At 42.8% G+C, this 24,114-nt stretch overlaps 2 protein-coding genes across 2 annotated transcripts in view; both read right to left on the bottom strand.

Annotated features, from left to right (window-relative positions):
• IQUB (IQ motif and ubiquitin domain containing) overlaps nucleotides 1–12,145 on the bottom strand; it is a 56,702-nt gene extending 44,557 nt beyond the window's left edge. Inside the window, 5 exon segments of the mRNA XM_060244820.1 lie at nucleotides 425–600; nucleotides 693–860; nucleotides 1,468–1,602; nucleotides 2,846–3,357; nucleotides 12,063–12,145. Coding sequence (XP_060100803.1) covers nucleotides 425–600; nucleotides 693–860; nucleotides 1,468–1,602; nucleotides 2,846–3,353 — 987 coding nt within the window. The 5' untranslated portion in view covers nucleotides 3,354–3,357; nucleotides 12,063–12,145.
• A 4,251-nt stretch (nucleotides 12,146–16,396) lies between these two features.
• On the bottom strand, nucleotides 16,397–24,103 carry NDUFA5 (NADH:ubiquinone oxidoreductase subunit A5). The gene is made up of 5 exons (XM_060244819.1): nucleotides 23,951–24,103; nucleotides 22,914–22,958; nucleotides 19,071–19,187; nucleotides 18,035–18,100; nucleotides 16,397–16,596 (listed from the first exon to the last, which is right to left on the bottom strand). Exons 1-5 carry the CDS (start codon nucleotides 23,969–23,971, stop codon nucleotides 16,495–16,497), a joined length of 351 nt encoding a protein of 116 aa, XP_060100802.1. The 5' UTR covers nucleotides 23,972–24,103; the 3' UTR covers nucleotides 16,397–16,494.
• Nucleotides 24,104–24,114: the final 11 nt, after the last annotated feature.

Below are 24,114 nucleotides of genomic sequence, written 5' to 3'. Positions count from 1 at the left end.
ACACCTATTTGCCTGGACCCCTTTTTGGAGATGCCAGGGATTGAACCTGGGACCTTCTGCTTCCCAAGCAGATGCTCTACCACTGAGCCACCGTCCCTCCCCTGCTCTCCAGGGTCTCAAGCTGAGGTTTTTCATACCTATTTGCCTGGACCCCTTTTTGGAGATGCCGGGGATTGAACCTGGGACCTTCTGCTTCCCAAGCAGATGCTCTACCACTGAGCCACTGTCCCTCCCCTATTCTCTGTTTAGGATGGCAGTGTACAAACACTGTTTTTTCCTATATACCAGATATAATGAATGAAAAGCTCATTTGTGAATGTATGCAGAAAAATAATCCACATGATTATCTTCATACATGATGAAAGATACTTAGCTTGTTTACTTAGATTCAAAGTAATGTATTTTTATTGTCTTGCAAATGTACCTGTGTCGACCGACAGAACTCTATATATTCTTTATCTGGACGTTTTCTGGGTACTGTCTGTGATCCTGCATTGTGATATTCCACGCCAGTTAGCCTATTTCTAAATCCACCCAGAAACGGTTTCTCATAAGTTGGCCTTGTAATCTCTACGGATACATCCTGAAATGTGTCTGCATCTATCCAGAAACAGTAGAGTTAGATTGCATACAAGACAGTAAAATATCTGATCAGAACAAGCTAGAATTCATATTTGAAAATGACTGTTCACCGGTTTGCACGTTGACAGTTATAACATCAGGCATATAGTATTCTTGGAGGAGTTTAGATGCTTTGATTGGAAAGCGTTCTTCATCTAAGGAGAACATATCGAACTGTGCAGTTCCATGACATTTAGCGGCAAGATCCTGTAGCGTTTCACTATCCTCCATTATTCTTCCTAAAATGTAATAGTTAAGATTAACAGGTCACACATCATAAACAAGGGATAAATATCAGCACAGAAAAAAACCAAATAAAAATGCGGCTGGTTTTGGAGAAGCAGCCATGCTCAGAAACGGTGATGCCACTGCAACCAATGTTCTGCGTCTACCTCTTTCTTTAAAAAAAACAAAAACCTCCCTCAAAGGGGCTTCTCCATGCGCCCTTTGATGGGTATGAGATTCTGAAAATAGCGATGTTACAGAAGAACTCTTTAAAGTGAGGAGACTAGCCAAGCACTATGTGGCAGAGCTCTCTATGCAAACTGTACCTGTGGGTTGAATGGTAACATGCAACTACTGCTCCCAATGCACTTGCATTTATGCAGAGCCTCAACACTATATCCTCTGCAGTCATTATGTCGGACAGCAATGCTAACTAATGCTGAGTCGCCCTTCACCACAGCGGCTACTTGCATATATTGATTCTTTATATGGATTCTTTGAACAAAACATATCAATTAATTCTATTGAGTAATATTCATTCTTACTCCAGGTCCAATTCATTATTTTTTTTTTATAGATCAGGGGAGCCCAGGGAGATTAATACCAAAACTTGATACATACCTAGCAAAATGAACTGTAAAACATCCTGTGGTATTTTTAATCTTGATGAAAAATACTGTTTTATTTGCCCCACGGTTTTGTTAGGACTGAAAGCCATAGTGAAAATTTGGATAGCAGGATGCAGCATGATTTTAACTGGAGGGAAAAAGAAAAGAAATAAAATCCATGCTCATATTTTGCCAACTACTTTAGGGTCTTCAGTTTGATGGCACAGGTTCTTACTCCATGCCTCTTTTTCTCCTCAGACAACTAAGGTGATATTTTTTTTTCAAACTAGTTATCACTTTAAAAACAACATTGGTTTAAATGAAATTATTCAAATACCGTAAAATAATACTTTATAACAGTACAATATCGGTAAATGCGACATCATGTTAAATAAAGAATACACAGAATAGGGCCTATGAAGCTAAGCAGGTTAACTAACAACTGTATGAGAGATATCTTGGTAATCCTATATATGTCATCTTTCTTTCCATTATGTAAACAAGTAGGTATAGGTTATAAAAAGTAATCCTTTAACTGCTGTTAATTTCAAAAGCGAGACATCTCTGGACATACCAACAGAATGTATATTGTACTGAAGAGGGTTCCCTAAAATAGCAGAAAACTCAAAATCCCTTGGTACTGAAAGCTCCCCATTCCACTGAAGAACGGGGGGGAGGGGGGAGCTATTATTCATTCCAGTACTGGACTGTCATTGTCTACACATCATCTCAGGAGGCCTTTGTTGAGGGCTCATTGCTTACAGAGGTTTGGAGAGTATCCAAATTGCAAAATTCTCTCCTTTTTTGAGGCTCAGCTTAGCTTATTTAAGATATTTCTATTGCACTAGGCTTTGGGCATCCACCCTTTGAAAATGATTTTCTTACCGTTTTTCATTAGTTTGTGATTACTAATGTGAATGCTGGATTACTTTTTGTGAGGTTCTTGTTTTTTTTAGTATCTTTTCCTTTAGTGGCAGGTTGGTGTATTATGCTCTTAATGTGCGCTATGCTGTGCACTTTCCAACAAAAACAGTACATACTTGCCAAATAAAGGAACCAATCAAAATCCACTGAAGGACATGAGAAATCTACAACTCGATGTCCTGATGTCTTTTAAATCCAGCCATAGGGCCCTCAATGCAGATCTCATCAATACTGCAGCAAAGGGGCTTCACTGCCGTGCTTCTTGCCTGATAGAAATTGCCCCCAGAGTTGCTATTAGCCACAGCAGGGATAACAGACAAGGGCAATTTTCTGCTTCACCCAGCACAGTACATCCTGATCTATGCGCTAATATCGCTTTGATAGGAAAGGAGCCAGACATCATGGGGAAGCATGAAAGAAGTAAAGACAACCAAAAAAAGAATTGCAGTATCCACTAAACTGTATACCTGTCAAAGTAAAATCGTTTGCATCTTCTGGAACTTGTGGTACTTGAGATCCCCAAATTCCTGATGGCGTGCTACTCATAGCATGTGTTTCTGCAGCTAATCCAGACACATTTTCAGCAGGAGTTCTAACGGCTTTTGCTGTAATTTCGACTACTGGAGCTGGTGTGTCGACATCAGACTGAAGTTCATCACTAAGGTCTTTGACATCTGCAACATCTTCCTGAACCTGGGGTTCTGCATGGGCTTCCTCTAGCTCTGTTACACTGTCCAGTCTCTCTGTCCGCTCCTCAGTAGTGCTAGACTCAAGCATTAACTGCTTCTGTTCTGCAGGCAGAGCTGTTTCATTTGACAGCGCTGCATCTGTCCGCTTTTCTGTAGTTCTTACAAAGTCTGTAACTTCTTCTGTTTGTTCTGATACTGATGCGTCCTCTAAAAGTTGCTGCTCAGGTACTGATACATCAACATCCTCTTCAATAAGGTCACCTGCCTCTTTCTCTGGATCAGCCATTTTACTGAAATTAAGAATACATATTTTTGACATAAGAATCAAGCATAATTTTCAAGAACTTGTTATTCCATATTAAGAAATTTAGTCTAAATCCCAGTCTGAAGTGACTGGTTGCATTTTCTGTTATTAGACATTGCACAAAACCATCAGTAGGAGAAAGCTCTTCAGATTAAACCAGAGATGTGGACATTTTCCAAAACAGACCATTTTCCAGTGCTTTATTTTTCTGTGGGGGAAAAAATTCGCTCTCTGAACCGTCATTTTTTCACCATAAAATTAGTAACTATGAATGGATGGCATTGCCAATACAATATTAGCCAGCCTGGCAGCTTCAAGGTTATAATTAATGTTTCTTAGGTGATTATCCCTTGAAATTTTATGAGAGAGAACAGATATGTTTAATAGTTTTGTAAATGAGAAAACAGAAATAAAGTCACACTCATTTTCTCTCACACACATTGTTATAAATGCAGATCCAATCAAAACCAAAGCTCAAATTCTTACTTACATGTCTCTTCACACACTGTGAAAAGGATATTATTATCACTAATCTAATTATTTTGCCCTAGGATTAACAAGTAATGCTATGAACAGTGACAGTGGAACTGAGGTGCTGTGCCCCAGTGACCCCGATTTAAAAGAGTTAAATTCTGCTCAAATAGATGATGAGTAAACAATTATGTCATATCATGCACAATTCTTTGAGCACAGTAAAATGAGTCTATCAACAGTTTTTAATTAATTTTTTTTTTTTGCTTTATCATTCCTTAAATGTGAACAGTGGAAGGGAAGCGCATGATATAGTGTCAGCAGGTTTACCATTTTTTTATCAATCAAAATTTTCACATAAAACACTGAATTTGTTTGAATATAACATTTAAACCACAGTTGATTTTTTCCCCTCCTAAGCAAATATTTTGGTTTCTGAATCTGCTGCCACTAGAACATAAAACCAACATGTGATGTTTAATTTCGTTTATAAAAACACAAATAAATCGGCCAAGTCAGATCATGCTGTATTTGGGACACTGAAAATTTGTCCTATTCAATTTGTGGATGGAATACATCTAAGATAACATGTTGTTTACCTTGACTTCCAGAAAGCTTTTGATAAAGTTCCTCATCAAAGGCTCCTTAGTAAGTTCGAAAGTCATGGAGTAAAAGGACATGTCCTCTTGTGGATCAAAAACTGGCTAATTAATAGGAAGCAGAGAGTATAAATGGGCAGTCTTCACAGCGGAGGACGGTAAGCAGTGGGGTGCTGTAGGGCTCAGTACTGGGTCCCATGCTCTTTAACTTGTTCATAAATGATTTGGAGTTGGGAGTAAGCGGTGAAGTGGCCAAGTTTGCAGATGACACTAAATTGTTCAGGGTGATGAGAACAAGAGAGGATTGTGAGGCACTCCAAAGGGATCTGTTGAGGCTGGGTGAGTGGGTGTCAACGTGGCAGATGGGGTTAAATGTGGACAAGTGCAAAGTAATGCACATTGGGGCCAAGAATCCCAGCTACAAATACAAGTTGATGGGGTGTGAACTGACAAAGACTGACCAAGAGGGGGTTGTGGTAGATAACTCACTGAAAATGTCAAGACAGTGTGTGATTGCAATAAAAAGGCCAACGCCATGCTGGGAATTATTAGGAAGGGAATTGAAAACAAATCAGCCAGTATCATAATGCCCCTGTATAAATCGATGGTGCGGTCTCATTTGGAATACTGTGTACAATTCTGGTCACTGCACCTCAAAAAGGATATTATAGCATTGAAAAAATGCAGAAAAGGGTAACTAGAATGATTAAAGGTTTGGAACACTTTCCCTATGAAGAAAAGCTAAAATGCTTGGGGCTCTTTAGCTTAGAGAAACATCGACTGTGGGGTGACATGATAGAAGTTTACAAGATTATGCATGGGATGGAGAAAGTAAAGAAAGAAGTACTTTTCTCCATTTCTCACAATACAAGAACTCGTGGGCATTCAATGAAATTGCTGAGCAGTCAGGTTAAAACGGATAAAAGGAAGTACTTCTTCACCCAAAGGGTGATTAACATGTGGAATTCACTGCCACAGGAGGTGGTGGCGGCATATATATATGGCTGAACTTTTAAGACCTTACAAACAGAAATTCACAAGGATTTATAGCGGGGGACCTCATTTTCCCCTCTACTATTTGCTCTTTCCCTTTCTTGAAAGCCCTCGTAGCCTTGAATGAATGAATGAATGAACTTTATTACAGTCATAGACCAATATAAAAACTATAACACATCATATAAAACCCTCCTAAAATACCTAAGATAGTATAAAATACCCTCCTAAAAAAAAACATAAAATACAATAAAATACATAAACATTTCCCCACCTATACAATCCAAGATAACTAAAATATAATTGAACCAATTTTAAAATTCAAGTCAGTTCCAATTTATATAAATCCTTTAAATCAGAGTATAAAAAACATTTATAAACTAAAATTCCAAGAGATCATACAAGACATGCAGTTTCTTGTTTCTTAGTATGGAACTTCACAAGATAATGCCAAAATTTGGCTATCTGTCTAGAGATAGTTGGACTTGCATCTACCAAAAGTTTCTCCAAACATGCCTCGTCCGCGTCTGCCATTGGTTTAACTACAAACGGGGAAACAAACCTATCCCTCTGTACCTGGTGGAAAGGGCATCGAAAAAACATATGAGTCATCGACTCCACCTCTCCCATAGCACATTTCCTTCTCTCTTCTCTTCCCCACCAAACAGCCATCTTACCTTTATCTATCTTCTGCCCCCACCCCACCCCGTATCCTCTGCCTAGGAAAACTATGTAGTGTTGACCCAGTTCTGTGGTAGGGAACATTTATTTACTTCATTTATACCTTACATTTCTCCATAGTGGGGACCAAGTCATCATACATTATTCTCTTTTCCTTTTTATCCACACAACAACCCAATGAGGTGGGTTAGGCTGAAAGTATGTGACTTGTCCAAAGACAGGGATTCTAAACTGGGTTTCCCAGATCCTACTCTGAAGCTCTAACTCCGGGGTATCAAACATGTGGCCCGGGAGCCAAATCAGGCCCCTGGAGGGCTCCTATCAGGCCCCTGAGCAACTGGCTGTCATCTGCTTCCTTCTCTCTCTCTCTCTCTCTTTCTTCTGCATATCAGCTTGCTTTGCAAGGCTTTCTCAATTGCACAGGAGCAAAACCTCTATTTTCTCCATTGGCTGAGGAAAGAAGGGGGGGAGGCAGAGCTTGTTTTTCCAGTCTCTCTCAATTGCACAGCAGAGCTACTGAGCCAAGCCTCTCTTCCTTCTATTGGCTGAGGCTCCTCTCCCCCTCCCTCCAGTCTCCTGGTGAAGGAAGGAAAGAGCCAGAGCTTCCTTTGCCCAGTTCCCTGGATCCCATGGGAGAAATGGAAAGAAAGCACCTTTAAGACCGAGTGCTAATGTTTTAAGCATGTTTTAAGTTTTTTAAAAATATATACAGTTAATTGTGTTTGTCTGTGTCCTTTATAAAGTTTATATCTCTGCTACCTAATCTTAAATAGGTACACACATGGCCCAGCCTGACCTGGCCCGGCCTAACCCGACATGGCCCAGCCCAACAATAACTTTTATGTCAGATCCAGCCCTCATAACCAATGAGTTTGATACCCCTGATCTAACTGCTGCATCACACTGGCTTTCATAGGGTGGTTGCTGCTGAACAGTGGCAAGCAGCCAGGCTTAGTTGAGTCATGCAAGTCAGGTGGTGTCAAATTACTCAGTGATTGCTGCCAGTCCTGGCTCCAATGAGTCCTCCTTCAAAGGCCAACATTTCCATGGAAAGGGGTATTTTACTGACAGACACCAAGACCAGAATGTTGTGCTTGCCTAGTGTCATGATCATAGGCCTAGTGTGACCAACAGGCTCCAGGAAAGCCTGTGTTAGAGTAAGGCCTATATTTCCCAGGATCCCTTCTGTCCCTCTGATCGGGTGGGCAGAAGTTTAGGAGGGAAAACTTCCCCAGTGAAGAACAGAGGGGTGGGTTCTGGGAAGAAATAATAAAAAGGCTAGCTAAAGAGGGAGGGTTGTTCTCTCTGGAGAGGCTGCAGTCAGGAAAGTTCTTACTGAAAAGGCTGCAGCAGGAGGGTTTTTCCACTCAAGGAGTGGTGAGTCTGTTGGCATTAGAGGAAGGGAATGTTTAGTTAGTCGTGTCAGGGTTGTTATTTTCTTTGCATCACCCTTACTGTTTCTACGTTTCACTGTTGCACTAATAATTAAAACTCATTTGTTTATTCTTGAGCATTTATAATAAAATTGTTGTTATACAGCCTGGGTCCTCACGTCTCTTCGGTCACGGATAGAAAGTTCTGTTAAGAAGAAGACAGGGGTGAGGTGGGTGCTCTGGGCCATCCCAGACAGACCCTTAAAGGGTTGCCAGGTCTATGTTGGAAAACACCTGGGGACTTTGGGGGTGGATCCAGGAGAGGTAGGGTCTGGAGAGGGGAGGGTCCTTAGCATGGTATAATGCCACAGAGTCCACCCTTCAAAGCAGCCATTTGCTCCAGTGGGAGATCAGTCGTAAAAGCAGATCTCCAGGTCCGACCTGGAGGCTGGCAATCCTAGACATTTACCAGAGTGGGGTCAGCCAGCAGGAGACCCTTCTTGGTCCCCTGCAGGTGACATCTAGCAACAGCCATTGAGAGCTTCTATTAAAGTTACAGGCTACCTTTTATCATTTTGGGGTTCCCCCCCCCCTTTTTTACACTTTCCCCCCAGCAAGCTGAGTACTCATTTTATTGACCTTGGAAGGATGGAAGGCTGAGTCAACCTTGGGCCGGCTACCTGAAATCCAGCTTCCACCGGAATCTAACTCAGGTCATGAGCAGAGAGTTCAGACCCAAACCACCCCGTAAAAAGTCTGCCGTGAAAACGTTGTGAAAGCAACGTCACCCCAGAGTCGGAAACGACTGGTGCTTGCACAGGGGACCTTTCCTTTCCACTTTTTTACTTTAGATTTTTCTGCAAACCTGGGGTATTCATGTTTGTAGAAAGATTTGCGTTGTTTGTTCATGGTTTCAATTACAAACTTTAGATGTCCTCAGATTTGGCCAACTTCGCTATTAAAATATAGAAGCCTTGTAAAAATATTTAGCTATTATTAAAAAGCTGTGTTACGTTTTTACCTACATAGAGGGCCCTGGCCTGGAAACACCACAGTCTAGAGGCGGGGGTAGACTTCAAGAGGTAGAACCAAGGAAAGAAGCTGCAACATTTCCCTTCTGAAGGTGTGAATTTCTGCAGAAGAAGGAGGAACTTCTTCTTTAGGGATTTCTAAAGAAGAAAAGACAGTGGTGACTGAGAAAAGTAGTTGGAGGAGGAGTGGCTGTCTTCTTGAGGGAGCCTTCAATCCTGGGAGTGTGTGGCTTCTCAGTGGCTGTGAGGAAAAGTGGCTAGAGACTGTCTTCTTTTTTAACCATAAGTTTGGGACTGCTCATTATTATTTCTATTCATACTGTTTGTTAAAGCTCCCAGTCTGAATCTATTGTTTCTATTAAAGTGCGTACAGAATGGGGCATCCACAATTCTGTGACCACTGGCACTAACCTAGCCCGTTTAAGATTAAAAGGGTTACAAATATATGGTTTCACACAACTCAAATGTACTGCATGTTTACTAACCATTTTTTCCCCGAAGTGTAAAGAGAGTGAAGTGTGCTGGAACATCCTCAAGGGATTAAGGGCTACAAAACTGGTTTCAAGACCATGGTGAACATAATTTCCAATGCACCATTTTTTTATTCACCCTATTTTTGAGTTGCGATCAGGCCTCATTTTGGGCAGCTCACAGGAGAGGAGCTCCAGAGCCTCTAAATTTTATTGTGCTCTTTCTTTCTTAACCACCCCCCCAAAAAAAAATACTTGCTTCTGGGCTCCATTATTCAAGCCCCCTGTGAAAATTTTGCTGAACTCTCAAATCTGACAAACTTTCAAATGTTTTTCCCCACAAGAAATGGGAAAATAACCAAAACATATAAAGCAGACAGATGGAAATCTTCCTCATGGTACTGTGGCCACATGAGAGAAAGTAATTTTAAAAGTATGATAGGAGTAAGGTTTTATTATTATTATTTTCTTCCTTTCTTAAGTGTTCCAAAGAATATTACAAATAAAAAAAACCCTAGAAAGGTAGATAGATAAGTATATAGCTTCAAGTTTCGATTTTAAAAACAAAAGTAATGTAAGACATCCAGTTGACTATCATTAGAATTATAGCATTTGATTGTACATCGAATTCTTAAGAATTATGTTTAAAGTTGCTAAACATTCTACAATAGGGTTGATACAAAATGTTTTTTCGTATTTACCAACAGAAGAAGAAGCCATTGAATTGGAAATTTTAGCCATTATAAAGTGTTCCCATAGACGTCACCAGTCAAGAATTGTTGGCTTATAATGGGATATCCATTTGGCTGCAATAGTAGTGCGAGCTACTGATAGCAAGATGTATATCCTTATATTTTCAATCAAGTTATCATCCGAGGGAGACCATTTACTTAATAATACAACTCTGGGATCAAACGAAAGTTTGATATTGGTAATCTGGTGTATTTCTGTAATAATCTTTTATTATGACAATTATAATTCAAGAAGCATTTTAAGGTAGATAGTGAGCTGGTATAATTTAGTACACCTAGTGATGTCAGGGTGTGTGGCATATGCAAATGAGTTGTGCTAATGAGCTCCAGCACCTCTTTTTCTACTAAATGACCCCTGGTTAAGATCCATTCCTTACTATAAAGATATTATTCCCTGCCCCAAATCTCAGATCTATAGAATGCTATTAAATAAAACCACTGCAACACCAGAAAACTTTTTCTAATGTAAAACTTCTGGTAACATAATTACTCTTTTAATCTAGCAATATGTGAAACTGGTAATTAAGATAGATACAAAACAACTGCAATTTGAGGGACTCTTGGCATACTGGCCTATTTCCTTTTTTACAGATCTACCCCATGAGCGTCATCGTTTGATAGTGCGCATGCACACGAAAGTTTACATTCGAAATTCTGAATAAAACTTTGTTGGTCTTAAAGGTGCTACTGGACTGCAACTTTGTTCTATTCCGAATAAAACTTTGTTGGTCTTAAAGATGCTACTGGACTCCAACTTTGTTCTCTAGCTCTGGAAGGTGTAAGGCCACAAAGAAAGGATAATGTCTCTGACCATAAAAATGCCTCTAGGATAACAATCAGCAGCCACAGCCCACCGTTGGTCCATTATAGTTCAGCAGCAGCTAGCCTTTCAGGCATGATAGCAGCTTCCCAGTCAGCTATGAACATATGACCATATAAAGCTGCCTTATACTGAATCAGACCCTCCGTCCATCAAAGTCAGTATTGTCTACTCAGACTGGCAGCGGCTCTCCAGGGTCTCAAGCTGCGGTTTTTCACACTTATTTGCCTGGACCCTTTTTAGCTGGAGATGCCGGGGATTGAACCTGGGACCTTCTGCTTCCCAAGCAGATGCTCTACCGCTGAGCCACCGTCCCTCCCCAAAAAGCTCTTTCCTTTTAGGGAAAAGGACTCATTTCAAGAGTCCTTATTTACACCCACCGTACTTCTTGTCTGCCTTGTATCTAGCTCTGCAGGAACCTATCCAAAACCTTGCTACGCGAAAGGCGGTAAGAAGGCAGTCAGTCTCCTCTTAAAGTGCTTGTGACGACACAGCCCCTTCCTTAGCTCGTGCACGAACTGCTTAGCTCTACTGCGGGGCTCATGCTAACCCAAGAGCGATGGTTTCCGCGACAGTTTTTTAAAAAGCCTTTTTTTACAGTGTTGCGCTTCCCAGTGCCTCTGTTGAAGTTCTGCCTGCCATCAAAGGTGTGACATCTCGAAGACAATCCGCTAGGGTTGCCAATCCCCAGGTGGAGGCAGGGGATCCCCCGGTTTGGAGACCCTCCCCTCCCCGCTTCAGGGTCGTCAGAAAACGGGGGGAGGGGAGGGAAATGTCTGCTGGGAACTCTGTTATTCCCTTTGGAGATATATTCCCATAGAAAATCATGGAGAATTGATCTGCGGGTATCTGGGGTTCTGGGGGGCTGTTTTTTTGGGGTAGTGGCACCAAATTTTCAGCATAGCATCTAGTGCCTCTCCCCAAAATACCCCCCAAGTTTGAAAACGATAGGACCAGGAGGTCCAATTCTGTGAGCCCCAAAAGGAGGTGCCCCTATCCTTCATTCTTTCCTATGGAAGGAAGACACTGAAAAGAAAAGGTGTGCCGCCCCTTTAAATGTGATGGCCAGAACTCCCTTTGGAGTTCAATGATGCTTGTCACAGCCTTGATCTTGGCTCCACCCCTAATGTCTCCTGGCTCCACCCCCAAAGTCCCCAGATATTTCTTGAATTGGACTTGGCAACCCTACAATCCTGCGCAATGCACCGCCAAGCCCCTCACGGCACCGTCCCTCGGGCAACAAGAGGGATGCAGCACCCAGAATGCATCAGTAGTTTCGTTTCTGTCGTGCGTATGGACCACTTCGCCCGAAGCGGTTTGCGCCGCCGCCGTCGCTGTGCTCTTTTAAAGGCGGCATTTACACACCGGATGCTTGCAGCCACGAAAGGGATTTAGCCCTCTGGAAGACGGAAAGCGAGCTGACGCAGTTCCGCTTCCACTCCCGCCCCCCTTCGAATTAGTTCTCCTCAGTTAAAGAATGAAGAAAGTCTAGCGCCTTTACCTTGATATTCGGATAGCGAACGACACTCTCGGCAGCGGCTACTTTATCGCGAGCGCTCCGTCGCTAGGCCAGCCGCTGTATCCATGGCAGCAAGGACGCCGTAAACTCTCGCGAGGCAGGAGAATAGAAGCGAGACTATGCTTGGACGTTGCGCTGCTTCACGGACCTTCTTTCCTAGGCAAAGCAGGGGAACGGGACTGAGATGCTCTACGTGACCTCCTCCGCCTCTGCAATTTCCAGAGCTGCCAGATGAAATTATTACATGCAAAGGAAAACTAGGTAGCTGATCTAGAGGGAGAGGGAAGGTTGCAGGCTGCTGAAATGTCCTAATTGCGCTAGCATCACAAGGTACATGTCTCCACCTCTTTTGCAGCTGGCCATCCTGCACAAAGTACAAGGCTGCTGAGGAGACCTTGGTTGGAAGCTAGGGATGCCAGTCTCCAGGTAGCACCTGTGGATCCCCTAGAATTACAACAAGCATAATTGAACTCCAAACGGAGTTCTGGCCATCACATTTAAAGGGACCACACACCTTTCAAATGCCTCCCCCTTCTTTGGAAATAATGGATAGGGACACCTTCTTTTGGAGCTCATAGAATTGGACCCCCAGCCCCCCCCAATACCCGCTGCTCAATTTTCCACTATACTCTCTGAATCAGTCTCCAGAGGGAATAATGGAGTGCCCTGCAGACATTTCCTCCCCCACTTTCTGATGACGCAGAAGCAGGGAGAGGGCCTCCAAACTAGAGGATCCCCTGCCCCTACCTGGGAATTGGCAAACCTAAATATTTCTGATTTCTGTGCCTTCTACAATTTAATGCTCTGTCATCCAAGACCTTTTCTGTGGAGCCACTCCAGTTTTTAAGTTGATATGGTTAAAAGTTTACAGCAACATACTGCAGAAGCAGTAACGTCAGAGCAAACTCCAGGTATGGAGCTGAATCACCAGGAACGAAGAGAAGTGTCAACGATCTCTAGAAAGAGGAACTTCAATTCAACGGATCAATAAGCATATTAGTTCAGTAGAACTCAAGGATCACTGATCTTTCATCATTTGGTCATGCACATTTTTTTTCTGCATTTATTTTCTATCACAGCCGTAGTGATTATGCCATCTAGTGGTTTTTCTTCAAATGCAAGTGTTTTTGTAAACTGGTAGCTGATGACTAGCAGCCTGAATAGTCTACACCAGCCAGAGCTCAGCAGAGCTTGGAAGCTACACAGGATTAACTTTGATTAGGACCAGTGTTGCCGTACAGAGGAAAGCAATGGCAATCTTGCCTTGAAAGCTCCATGAGGGGGTTGTCATAAGTCAGCTGCAACTAGACAGCCCTTAATTAAGTCAACTGCACTTAAGAGTCTTCTCTGCCCTCCCCCAAAAGTAGACGTTTACACCAAGATAAGTCACTGTTAGTGGCTTTACCCAACTGCTGCTAGTCCAGGTAGCCAGTTTGGTGTAGTGGTTAAGTGTGCGGACTCTTATCTGGGAGAACCGGGTTTGATTCCCCACTCCTCCACTTGCAGCTGCTGGAATGGCCTTGGGTCAGCAGAGGCAGAGGTTGTCCTTGAAAGGGCAGCTGCTGTGAGAGCCCTCTCAGCCCCACCCACCTCACAGGGTGTCTGTTGTGGGGGAGGAAGGGAAAGGAGATTGTGAGCCGCTCTGAGACTCTTCGGAGTGGAGGGCGGGATATAAATCCAATATCATCTTCTTCTTCTACGTCCTCACTGCCCGTTTGCCACATTGCATCTCTCCAGAGCTTAAGCCAAGCTCATTGAGTCGCTATTACAAACTTTCCCCTTCCCATACTAAGCCGGTGAAAGGAGGTATAATGAAGTTTCCTGTTGTGAGAACAAACTGTTCAGTTGCTTAGAGAAAGCAGGGATTTTTTTTTTCTGTCTCAGTGGAAGGAGGACAGAATGTGGGTGGACTCCTCACGGCAGAACGCAAGATTCCCATACCTCTATTTCTGAGCGGATGTGGGAAGTTAACTCACACTAGAATATCTTTTATTAGGATAATGTGGAATATATAGATTTGTATTAATCTCTGTCTGCTAACTGTAAAACCCATACATGGAGGGATCTCCACAATGCAACCCCATTTCCACTGCCACAGGATGTAGGTACAAGAGGCATATCAGAGTACTTCAGGTAACAGAAAACCTGTAAATTTCTTCCATGTCCCCATTCAGTCTAACCTTTGGGTAACGTGAAGAGGGGAGGGCAGTGACAGAAGGACTCTGTTATACTTCTCACGCCTTGCTCTACTTTTGCAGGAAAGGATTAAGCCCATCGTATTTAAAATTATAGCAGATACTGAGCCTTGTCATAAAAGGGAAACAATGTACAGAAGAGGTATGGATTATCCTAGATTGCAAATATGGTGAACATTTCTTGCTGGTTTTCTCTTTTGTAATCAAATCTTATTATTTCTAAAATACAATAAAGTGATTTCCACATGACATAAGTACTGACCCGACTCCCCAATTTTAGGAAGAAGCAGATGCCATTTGAAGGAAAGTTTCTATTTGCAAATGGAAGGGAGGGTATGCTGCTGAGAATAGAAATGGAAATGAATTATAGACTTCACTCCATTATGGAGAACGTTTAGACAGCAGTGTCAAACATGCAGCCCTGGGGTCAGATCAGCCCCCAGAGGGGTCCTATCAGGCCCATGAGCAAATGGGTGTTCTCTGCTTCCTTCTCCCTTTCTCTTGCTCCTCTTTGCAACACAGCTTGCTTTGCCAGGCTTGCTGAATTACACAGGAGCTACAGAGCAAAGAGCTCTCCTGGGTGCAACTGGGCTTGCCTCCCCCATTTTACTGTATTCATGTCTTCATGATCCAGTCTTTCTCAGTAGGAAAGCAATGTGAACTTTTAAGATGAGGAATAACAACAAGCCAGTGAGGTAGATAAGGCTGAGAGTGTGTGTCCAGACCAAGTTCACCCAGCACGTTTCCTTTGTAGATTGGGGATTTTTAACCTAGGCTTCCCAGATAATTAGGCTGATCCTGACCACTATACATGGCTGTCTCTATTCTTGCACAACCTCACAGGAGTTGCAGTTATTTTTCTGGGAAGACTATAGTTTTGTAGACAAACACACAGCCCTCATTCTATGTCATGATGCCTCCACATGTTCTTGACCAGTACTCGAAACAATTTATGTAGAAAAGCTCACAATACTGAGCCATTTCTCCTAGGGTCTAGGCTCAAAGCATTGACTATAAGATTTCTATAATGAATGTCAATAAATCAAAAGTAGTTTGCAATTTGCAACTGGAACATCTGAACAGCATACTGAATATTGCCACAGCACAGACGTCTCCAGATTTTGATACAATAATTCAGAGGAAGGAGTGTTAGTTATCTCTCTCTCAGCTTGACTTCGCGAACGAAGATTTAAGAAAGGTGCAGTAGTCTACGTCTGCTGCAGGCTCGCTGGTGGCTAACAAGACCAATGCGGGACAGGCAGGTCCGGCCACAGTGGCTGCAGGGAAAAGTCTGATTTGGGTTGGTGCTGTAGCAGTGCGATTCTTCCTCAATCTCCTTTTGTCCTCAAGACCAGCTATGCGTGCGTTCTCAAAGGAAGAGACAGCCTGGTGGATGGTGTGCCTTCATGCTTTGCGATCTGAGGCTAGGTCAGACCACTGGTGATGGTTGATGCAACAGGTACCAAGGGATTTCTTCAAGGAGTCCTTGTACCTCTTCTTTGGTCCCCCTCTATTTCGATGGCCAGTGGAAAGTTCGCCATACAGGGCAATCTTGGGAAGGCGATGGTTTTCCATCCTGGAAATATGCCCTGCCCAGCGCAGCTGTGTCTTCAACAGCAGTGCTTTGATGCTTGTAACCTTCGCCCGCTTGAGGACTTCAGTGTTGGTCACAAAGTCACTCCAGTGGATGCTGAGGATGGTGCGAAGGCAGCGCTGATGAAAGCGCTCAAGGAGTCGCAGGTGATGACGGTATAAAACCCACGATTCGGAGCCGTAGATGAGGGTTGTCATCACAACCGCTTTGTAAACATTGATCTTTGTGCCTTTTTTCAGATGCTTGTTGCTGCACACTCTTAGTTAGTTAGTTAGTTACTCTTAGTTATCAGAGACTGTTAAATAAACAAAATATTTGAAGAGTTCTAGTCTTTTTAGCATGCTTTAAGTTTTTTTTTTTTTTAAATATTTAATTGTGTTTGTCTGTGTCCTTTATAAAGTTTACATCTGTGCTACCAGGCTTTGCATTTTATGACATATGGTCCGGCCTGACAAGGTCTCATTTATGTCGAATTTGGCCCTCCTGATCTAGAGTAATATTCCAATTAATATTGAAGCAGACAAAAATATTATAAGTAGCATTATATTTAAAGATTATTTTCATCCACATCCAGCATACATTTAATGAAGTATTCTTCTATTCCAGAATTTACAAACAGTACAGACTAGACTGGCCACTTCCACTGATCAGCAGGCGGTTCTTCAACTAATGGCTCCCATGGCCGCCACTGCACCATTTTCCGGGCTAGAGAGAGCTCACTTTCAGCCTGTTGATAAAACACAAGTTAATTTTGAAACTTGCCCAAAAGATTCTGCACTGAACTGACCTAGTGGGTTAAATACAGCAGTCTGTCCATGGAAAGCACTAATCGTTACGCATAGTTACTGATTTCCCCTCCCCACAGTAGACATTTCTGTCTTGGGAAGGATTCTGGGATGTGGGTGAAGAAGTTACTGTGGGGAGAAGATGAAACTGCTGCTTCTGCCTCTTTATTCAATGAATAAAGAAAGTACAGTGTAAGGAAGGATTTATTTTATCTCCCCTCTCTATGACGCATGTGAGATCTTCAGTAAAAGATGCAAGTCCCATGCACTACCAAACACTATACATCATCTGTGGCTTGAGCGAGCTAATTTTTTCATCTCATGGTTTACCACTTTAACTGATCTCAATATTCCAGTCTTTCTAAGAGCAATAAGCACACTCAGCTCTCATTGAGCCACTGGGATGTGGACATTTTTTTTAATGTAATTTTTTTCTGCATTCCTGACAAATATCCCAAATGTGCAGGAATGCCTATCTTGTGTGCAAGTGGTATTGTTTCAATGTCTTACTGAAAAAAGGTTACCTATCAACCTAGCTATTACAAGAGACAAGGTGCAGGCTCATACAGAAAATGTGTGGGGGAGAGGGCATGCACTTGGAAAACCCACCAAAAATCTTCCCTGCAAGGATTCTACAAACTTGGGGAGACGGGAACAAAATCATTTCCCTCCCTTTAATTAGCTCAACTTCTCTTAGAATTCCATGCCCATTGCAGCACACTCAGTTTTGCTGTACTGTAGAGATAAGATACCATATGAACGTTTTCTTCTCTACGGAGACACAAAAAGACATTAATTTCCCAATAATTAGGACATTAAAATGAATGGGGATTCCCTTCATTCTCTTACTACGCAATATAGCTGATGCAAAGACTCTACAATCAAGGCCGATGCATGTGAGTAGGCAAACTAGGCAAATGCCTAGGCGCCAGCTCCCACCAGGGGCAGAAGGCGGGTGCCCCCTCCCTGCTCGTGCTGTTCCCGAGCCTCAGACTCACTTCTCCCGACCCCTTAAAGCCAAGAAAAAATGGGGCTTCCTGCCTGCAGCGCCTGCCGAGTTCGGTGAGCACTGCGGAGGGAAAGTGCCAAGTATTTTTTCTTGGCTGTAAGGGGTTCCCGAGCCTCAGACTCTCTTCCCCCGACCCCTTAAGGCCAAGAAAAAATGGCACTTCCTGCACGCAGCACCCACCAAACTCTGCAAGCACTGCGGAGGGGATGTGCTGGGTGATGTCATCATGCTGCGTGCACGCTTTGCACACGGAAAATCTACTGGGGGGGGGCGCACGTTGGAGTTCTGCCTCGGGCAACAGAACTCCACACGCCAGGCCTGTCTATAATACACTTTTCAGTTGTTTGCACTTAAGTATTGACCCAGCTTACCTGCAAAATCACTTCTTCTATCTGTCCACAATTTATTTTGTTTTCTAGTTTCTGCACATCAGGCTCCTGCAAATGTTTTAAAAAAAGCAAGTAAAAGGCTCAGATCTGTCCTGTACATGTAAGATCAGCAGCACAAATAAGCAACATATGCCTCATGCTGAAATAAAAAAATTATTTAAGTATCAATACAAAAGCAAACAAAGGTTTTCAAACTGCAAAAACCCCCCTGAAAGCTATGGTTACCAGTGACATACATTCATACCTTTTCTTCAACAAGCAAATATTTTAATAAATTGAAGATTTTCAATTTATAAATAAATTGAAGATTTTCAGGGGCTTTCCACCTGTGCTCAGCATTTTTGATAGTTTCGTTACTGTGGAAGATAATATTTAGCAATATAAGAACCTTCCAGTATTGCACCAGTAACTGCATCTTCCAAAGTCTAGTCAATACACCTCTTCTCCCTGAAATATACATACTCCATCATCTGATCTGCTTTCTTTTGAACTAAGTCAATGTAGTAGTAAAAAGGAAGCTTTATAGTTTTTTGGAGACTGACAAGAATAAGCTAAAGCTAACACTTTGGTGTTAGCTGGTTTGGTGTAGTGGTTAAGTGTGCGGACTCTTATCTGGGAGAACCGGGTTTGATTCCCCACTCCTCCACTTGCACCTGCTGGCATAGCCTTGGGCCAGCCATAGCTCTGGCAGAGGTTGTCCTTGAAAGGGCAGCTGCTGTGAGAGACCTCTCCAGCCCCACCCACTTCACAGGGTGTCTGTTGTGGGGGAGGAAGGTAAAGGAGATTGTGAGCTGCTCTGAGACTCTTCAGAGTGGAGGGCGGGATATAAATCCAATATCTTCTAACACTATCCTATTGTGAAAACAACTGAAATCTTAAATCTTCTCCCATCAACATCAGAACAACTATTTAATGGAAGTAATTTTAAGTTCAGAGCATTCCAATTATTTTGAAACACACAATATGACAAGAGAAGGGAGGGAACACAACAACTGAATCATGCCATTTCTGTACTTACTGTTTTTACCAGATCAAATCGCTCATTTACAATTTTCTCTGTATAGATCCTGTAGGCAGCATCTCTGGGCACGTTCTGCAGAGCAGCAAAAATTTTTGTATACAATATCCTCAGGCGCTGAAAAGATCACACAACATTCGGTAAGCAGCAGCTTTAAATTGGCCATTCATGCTTATGTATTAATACAGGCAATGTCAATTGTGGAAGCAGGGCTTTGCTGGAGAATGCTGTACTGCAGTCTTGAGGACCCCAGGGCTTTTTTTTTTAGCAGGAACTCACAGGAACGCAGTTCCGGCTGGCTTGGTGTCAGGGGTGTGGCTTAATATACAAATGAGTTCCTGTTGGGCTTTTTCTACCAAAAAAAGCCTGTGTGAAACCATGGTGATGTCAGGGAGCATGGCCTAATATACAAATGAGTTCCTGCTGGTTTTTTTCCTACAAAAAAAGCCCCGGAGAACCCCAAATTCAAAGTATATATAAAAACTGAAAGATTTCAAATAGCTAATTAGCGTTCTGGTTCCCTTTCCCTAAATCCCAAGGCAACACAGTATGGTTTATTAGCCTACTTCACATTCAGAAGCTTGTCCTGATCAAAAGCCCATAATTTGTGATCCTAATGACAAGGGTAAAAGCATCTTAAATCCTTTACCAGAACTATTTCTCTCTAGAGGGAACGGCTTGATGCAGAAAACGGGCAGTATCACTTTGGCCAGTTTCTTACTGGTACTCCATACTGGTCAATACTGACTTACATTCTCACTTTACTACTTCACAAAATATATATTGGTGGGGTTACATTTCCCCCCAAAGAAAAGTAGTGTTCTCTGTCCAAGTGCACAGAATGCACTTACCTCTGGTGGTGAGCAGCGACACCAGAGAGCCACACTAGGTCCAGCAGCAGCACAGCCCACGGCTCTGCACTGGGTTCGGCAATGGCAGGGGCTTCACTGTCCAGTAGCCCAGCAGTGGCACAAATGAGGGCTCTGCACTGAGCCCAGTGAACGCTACACAGCCCAGGAGCAGTGCTGGCCCCTGCAGCCAGTGTTCCCTCTACGCTGAGTTAATGTGAGCTAGCTCATGGTTTTTTAGCCTCTGGCTCACCCATTCTTTCTTGTCTCAGCTCAGGAAAAACGGCCCCAGAGCAAACTAATTTATGCAGCAGCTCACAACTTTCATGCCAGTAGCTCACAAAGTAGAAATTTTGCTCGCAAGACTCCACAGCTTAGAGGGAACATTGCCTGAAGCAGCAGCTGCTTAGCCTGGAAGTGGTGCTGGGCATTGAGATAGCCGGGGAGCTGTGCTGGATATGCAGGCCAGGAGTAGCATCAGGACCAATGGTGGCAGAGGCAAAGGCCTGGGAGTCACACAGTAAGAAAGGGGGGGGGGGGAAATCCCCCTGTAAGTATTGTGGGTCTGCACTGGCAACTGCTATGAACCTCAGTGTGGTGGAGGAGGATGCCGCAACAGAGAAGATTGGCAGCTGCTGCTCCAGGCCCAGGCACGGTGGCAGTGGAGGTTGGCAGCTACTGCTCTGGGCGCTATGGTGGTGGAGGCTGCTGGCTACTTCTCTGGGCCTGAAAGCTGGCAGCTACTGCAGACCCAGGAGCTGTGGAGGCCAACAGTTGCTGTGGGCCTGGAGGTGGTGAAAGCTGGCAGCTACTTTGGGCCTGGGTGTGACAGAGGATGCCAGCAGCAGATTTCCATGGAAGGTGTGGGGCCTGGAGCCTCACCAAGCTCAGTGATGTGTGTGTGGGGGAATAGGAATTCCCCCCAAGTCTCATGGGCCTCCACTTGTACATTACAATTATTCCTTGCAACATTCTTATAAGGTAGGATTGTATTATCTCCATATTGCTGATAAGAGACCATGGCTTGCCTGAGATTACCTAGTAAATCTGTGATTCAAATGAATTTCCTCTAGCAGTATTCTGGATCACAACTGATTCTAGGCACTAAACAGCAACAGCTCACAGTAACAAAAGTAACTCCATTAGTCTTTCTCAGAAAGCTTTATTGCACAGGAAACCCAAAGTTTGGTTAATATGCCAGATAAGCAGAGAGGTATTACTGAGCCCCCCATCCCACACAATACTAGAAATCCATGCAACTAGTTTTATGTGTCTTGAGCAGTTTACCATTCCACACTTTGAAACTGAGTGAATTTTCAGAATGGGTTTCTTTCTGGGTATGGCAAGGTCTTTCAGTGCACTTAAACAGCTCCATGGACCAACAAAGACGGATCAGTTCTTTTAACTGTGCAGCTACCAGTGCATAGTTGCTGTAAGTCAAAATCTGTCAGATTTCTCCAAAAGGACATATGTGACAGATCAGCACTAACAACCTTTTTAGAAGTCTCCCACAAAATCCATGCTATTTCTAGAGGTGCCAGGTGAACTCCAAGCATGAAGAACCCTTCCTTCAAGTACGAAGCTGGCTTTTTATGCAATGTTAGGTAGATGGTCAACAAAACAGGACTTTCTGTACCCTTAGTGTTGCTAAACGGCTTATACTGCTGACAAAATGAGCTTATATCTGGGTGCTCATCGGATGGACCTTTCTTGTAATGCGGTAAAGCTGTACTTCTTTATAATGCATACAATAGTTTTACACGACTCTTAATAAGTTTTACCAAACATTGCCTGCATATCACAGTGTTTGATTTCTGTATTGCCTGTAATACATTCTATAAGTGGCTGAAGTATGAATCAAAAAGACCTTTGGTTTGATTCATGTCCCAATACATAATTTTAGGCAAGATACTTTCAGTCTTAATGTGCCCCCCCCCAATGTATTTATTTTATTTACATAATAATGCTAGTAGCGCTAGATGCCTTGAAAAGGTTTTATAAGAATTAAAAGAAAATGTGTGGAAAGTGCTTTGAACATATACAGCATTATTAGAACAGCCTTTCAAAGTAGTTTAAAAATTCTTTCAAAAAATTTTCTCACTTGCCAAAAAACCCAAACCAAACATTTTTCTACTTGGCCACCTGGAGGTACTTCTTACCACCACAGGCAACTAAGCAAGTAGCTATTTAAAACAATAATAAAATGTATTTTTATATTAAAGTAAGTACCACTACCGGCAGCCCAGGATGCTTAAAGGATTTAAGTTTCTCTTGGTCACTGATTAATCAGAATTCAATACCTATCCAGAATCTAAGTTATGAATCTCAACTAATAATTGCCTATGATTTTATGCATCATATTAATATAGACATGAGAATTAATCATAGAATCATAGAAATGGAAGGGCCCTCCAGGGTCATCTAGTCCACCCCCTTGCACAATGCAGGAAATTCATAAATACCTCCCCTCCAGTGACCTGCTCCATGTGCAGAAGATGTTAAAAAACAAAAAAACCTTCCAGATCTCTGGCCAACTGACTCCAAAGTGGCGATCTGCATTTCCCAGGGTAAGAAAAGGGCCACAAGAACTATGCACTGATGCAACCTTTCCTGTCCTCCTTCTCATGATCTGCCTAAATTCACAGAATCAGCATTGCTGTCAGATGGCCATCAAGCCTCTGTTGAAAACCTCCAAATAAGGAGAGCCCATCTCCTCCCTAAGAAGCCTGTTCTACTGAGGAACCATTCTAACTGTCAGGAAGTTCTTCCTACTGTTTAGCCAAAAACTCTTTTGATTTAATTTCAAAATCCCAACAGTTCTGGCCTGACCTTCTGGGGCAACAGAAAACAACTCTACACCATCCTCTATATGATAGCCCTTCATGTACTTGGAGATGGTTATTCTATCACTTCTCAGTCGTCTTCTGATTGGAAGCCCAACACTTGTTTCTTCTTTAAGCCAACTTCAAATAAATAGGTATTTTAGAAAACTTACATCATGCGGAGCTTCATTGACAGCAAGCCCCACAAGTCCAGTAGTCTGCAGACATTAAAAAAGAGAAACACATTCAATAAGTGAGCTAATAACATTAGTAATTGCTCAATTATTGTCCTCCAAGATACAAAAACTAGGAAGGAAATGTAATGATTTTAAGGCTTGATACGCGACTTGTATCTAATCCATTAAAGAACCAGACAAAACATTTTTAACATTTTTATTAATTACTTTCCTTCAAAATTATCATATCTACCAGCATCTCACTACAGATACCTATAGATGGCCCTCACAACCAAAAGAATATAACAATATTATTGCATGACCTTTAAGCTGTTAAATCCAGGGACATATAACAATAGAACACAAGATACAAGCAAAGAGACGTGTCAGGGTTTAAAGAGTGCCATAGAAAATGCAGCACAATATAGGTCAATTTTGGGTTTGAACATTATTATGTGAAATTATCAATACACAAGACACCGGCACACAAATCAGAGCTCTATGAAGATCCTGGGGAGTTGTAAATGGCATCCAAACGGAACGGTAATCTTTTGCAGGGAGAAACAATGAAGGATATGGTGGCACTTGATCTGTTTTTAAAGGTTTGCCTTATTGTCTTCGTAGTGAGCCACTGCAACGAGGGATCTGGATAGGAGGCATATACATTTTCCATAACTAATACCTGTGTGTTTGCACGTTACCTGCCAGTTGTTGATAGCGCACAGAGAAGCTTATGCAACAATAAACCAGTTAACCTGTAAAGTTCGGAAAGATGCCTGCATTTTGCATTATTTTTGAAAGATACAAGTAGCCCTTTGCTAGATGTTGGTTTCTGCAAGGGAAGGCTGCCTCAAGAGATACGGATTTGACGCTCTTAGGATGGTGGGACTGCCCCAGGATGGATGAATACTTGAGGAGCACCCAGAAAACCCTCAGCAAGCGAGCAAGTGTCCATGGATACGTAGGATTCCCCTCCCCCGAAGGCTTCACGGTCACAGCCAAGTAAACGCACTTCCCTCCCTCCAAGGACTCACCTTCTTCAGCACGCCAGCCATTGCCACTCATACAGCCGGGTATGAAGGTGGAAGACACAGCAATAGCGTCGCTTTTGGTCGACCAATGGCAAAAGCCAATAGGCAACTCAGGGCGCGTGCGCAGCCTCCAGAGGAGGTGGGGGGGGAGAGAAGACTTAGCGCGC

Source organism: Heteronotia binoei, chromosome 8 (genome assembly GCF_032191835.1).
Source record: "Heteronotia binoei isolate CCM8104 ecotype False Entrance Well chromosome 8, APGP_CSIRO_Hbin_v1, whole genome shotgun sequence".
In the NCBI taxonomy this organism is placed as follows: Eukaryota; Metazoa; Chordata; class Lepidosauria; order Squamata; family Gekkonidae; genus Heteronotia; species Heteronotia binoei.
This window is presented reverse-complemented; position numbering and strand designations above follow the sequence as displayed.